This window comes from Neofelis nebulosa, unplaced genomic scaffold (assembly GCF_028018385.1).
Source record: "Neofelis nebulosa isolate mNeoNeb1 unplaced genomic scaffold, mNeoNeb1.pri scaffold_73, whole genome shotgun sequence".
NCBI classification, from domain to species: domain Eukaryota; kingdom Metazoa; phylum Chordata; class Mammalia; order Carnivora; family Felidae; genus Neofelis; species Neofelis nebulosa.
This window is the reverse complement of record NW_026691916.1, coordinates 9,299-11,840: the sequence shown is the minus strand read 5'-3', so window position 1 is coordinate 11,840 and position 2,542 is coordinate 9,299. Positions and strand designations below refer to the sequence as shown.

General features: G+C 48.7%; 1 protein-coding gene across 1 annotated transcript; it reads left to right on the top strand.

The window, feature by feature from the left end:
* Window positions 1–414: 414 nt before the first annotated feature.
* LOC131503556 (small proline-rich protein 2G-like) lies at window positions 415–1,753 on the top strand. Its single transcript, XM_058715005.1, has 2 exons — window positions 415–517; window positions 1,201–1,753. Exon 2 carries the CDS (start codon window positions 1,222–1,224, stop codon window positions 1,426–1,428), a length of 207 nt encoding a protein of 68 aa, XP_058570988.1. The 5' UTR covers window positions 415–517; window positions 1,201–1,221; the 3' UTR covers window positions 1,429–1,753.
* Window positions 1,754–2,542: the final 789 nt, after the last annotated feature.

The following is a 2,542-nucleotide window of genomic DNA, read 5'->3' as shown; positions in this document are numbered from 1 at the left end:
AAAACTGTGAGTGAGGGTGAAGGTCCTGGACAAGGAAGGGTCAGCTCACCCTACTGTCTACTCTACTATCAAAGGGAACAAAGCTGGATGCTGGGCAGGTGAAACTGAATGGGGCAGTAAGTTTTACAGTTAAGGTGCTCAGGGAGCCAGGGAGTAGGGCAGGCACCACCTCTAACTATGGAAGTGCATCATGGCTGTCAAAGAATATCTCATGTTCCCTAGTTGCCACATGACACTGGCATGGGGAGGGTGAGACAAGGTCCAAAGTGAATCACTGAGCCTTCCCCAATGAGGGTGAGGAAGATCCTGGACAAGGAAGTTTGGTGATATCCACATTAGTGTGTCAAGTCATTTCTGAGGTTGCATGCAGATGGTAATTTGGTTGGGAAATAAGTGCGTCATCCCAGTCCTGGACTGTCACCTGCCTGGGCCCGCCTGGCCCTTATAAAAGGACTCTCCACCACACTGGTGTTATCTTCTGGAGACACTGAGGCATACATCTCCTTTGAAGCTTCTGGTGAGTACAAGCCTTAGAGATCTTTTTTGGCATTTGAATAGTGTGAGGATTTAATCTGGGAGAACAAGTGACTGTTTATTTTAGCCAATTAAAGTCCGTGCATGGGGAAGAGACAATAATGAGGTCTGGGGGGTATTTGGAAGGTGACCGTGAAGGTCATGACAGAAATGGAGTCAGAGGTACAATCCTAAACTGACTGACAACGAGAGACGAGGTGTTGTCCTGTGGCCTATACCGTGCACGTTCCAAGTGCATCCCTCTCAGGGCTCTCGGTCCCTTTGAGTGATGGGTGGGAGTCTGGGCAGTCCTCCTCGAAGCCCAGGGCTCAGAGCCCCAGTCAGGTCAGTGAGACCAGCAACCAGGGCTCAGAAAGCTATCGGTAGAGGTCTGTTTGGGGATTGGCTAGAAGTTTCGTATCTGGGTTCTTTGTCTCCACATGATGTTTGTATTCACACAGCACACAGGCAATCGTGTCTGTACAAAGTGATAGACAGAAACATTAACCAGAAAAGACCGAAGAGCTAGGGTAAGAGGTGCTCAAAGGGAAGGGTGAAGGAGCCACACAGAATCATACAGACAGTGTTAGGGAACAGAGGGTCCTTGCAGGCTGCAGGGTCCGTGGCTCATTGTTCTGCCAACAGGACTGCCTGTGTTAGGAATGCTGTTGTCTGTTTGCATCTCAGGCTCCTTGCTGTCCAGGAACGATGTCCTATCAACAGCAGCAGTGCAAGCAGCCCTGCCAGCCACCTCCTGTGTGCCCTGAGCCTTGCCCACCCCCAAAGTGTCCAGAGCCATGTCCCCCTCCTCCATGCCCACCTGTGAAGTGCCCACCTCCACCCTGCCAGCAGAAGTGCCCTCCTGTGCAGCCGTGCCCCCCCTGCCAGCAGAAGTGCCCACCCAAGAGCAAGTAACAGCAGCAGGATGCATCATGACCATGAAACAACAAGACACAGGGTCTCCTGTGGATGTCTCAGGACTCCATCCCCTCCCCTTCAGCCACGAGCACAGAATGCATGTTCTCTGACTTGCCACCTGGGTTGACAGCGGACAGAGAAAAGGCTGGGTTCCCGAAGCTGATACCACATTGTGGGAAGATGAGCAGTGGGGTCGTGGCCTAATTGCACTTTGCCATCTGTCTGTCTGTGATCTGGGTGGTGATCTCTCCCCTGTGAGCCTTTTGGTATCTCTATTTGTTTGCTTCTCCAATAAAGCACACGTGTCATGGTCGAGACCACATTACTTTTGTTTGTGCTTTGTGTTTGTAATCTCTTCTGTCCACTACAGCACATGAATGTTCCTTTCCATTCCTATTGAAATATTTATTAGAGTCAAGCTTTCCCATCACTGAGTTCAGTTTTGCCCAAAATGTGTCTTGCGGAATGGGTACATCAAATTATTCTCTTTTACTGATTTTAAACTCACTTCTAGCTCTTTCTGATTTGTATGACCCTGAAAACAATTACTTAAACTGTCTCAGCTTCAGTTTCCTCATCTGTAAAAAGCAGGAAAGATTGTTTTCTGCTCAGTGCCCTCACAGAAATTAATTTGTTCACAAGTGTTTCCTGAGTATCTGCCATGTGCCAGGCAAGCAGTCTTCCATGTGCTACAGAGATGATCATAGTGGCCCCCAAATCCTTGAGGGCATTACACACACACGTGCGCGTGCATGCGTGCGTGCACACACACACACACACACACACGACCAAGAACAATCATTTGTGGGTAAATTTTAGAGAAAATTGTTTAGAAAGCCTCTTCCTAAGTGACTTTTGGGAAAGACCTGAGTGAGTAGAAGAGTGAGCCATGAATGTATCAGGGGTACATCCTTCCAACGAGAAGACATGGCAAGTTCCAAGGTACAGCACAGTGACAACAGGGACACGGGGAGAACAGTGATCTAGGGGACACCTGTCTCCTTATGAGGTGAGAGAGGTAAGGTCTCAAGGATGTAGTAATGATTTTGTGATTTGCTCAAAGGTTGACCACCATATAATGCTGGTGGTCAAAGTCCTAAAATTTACATCT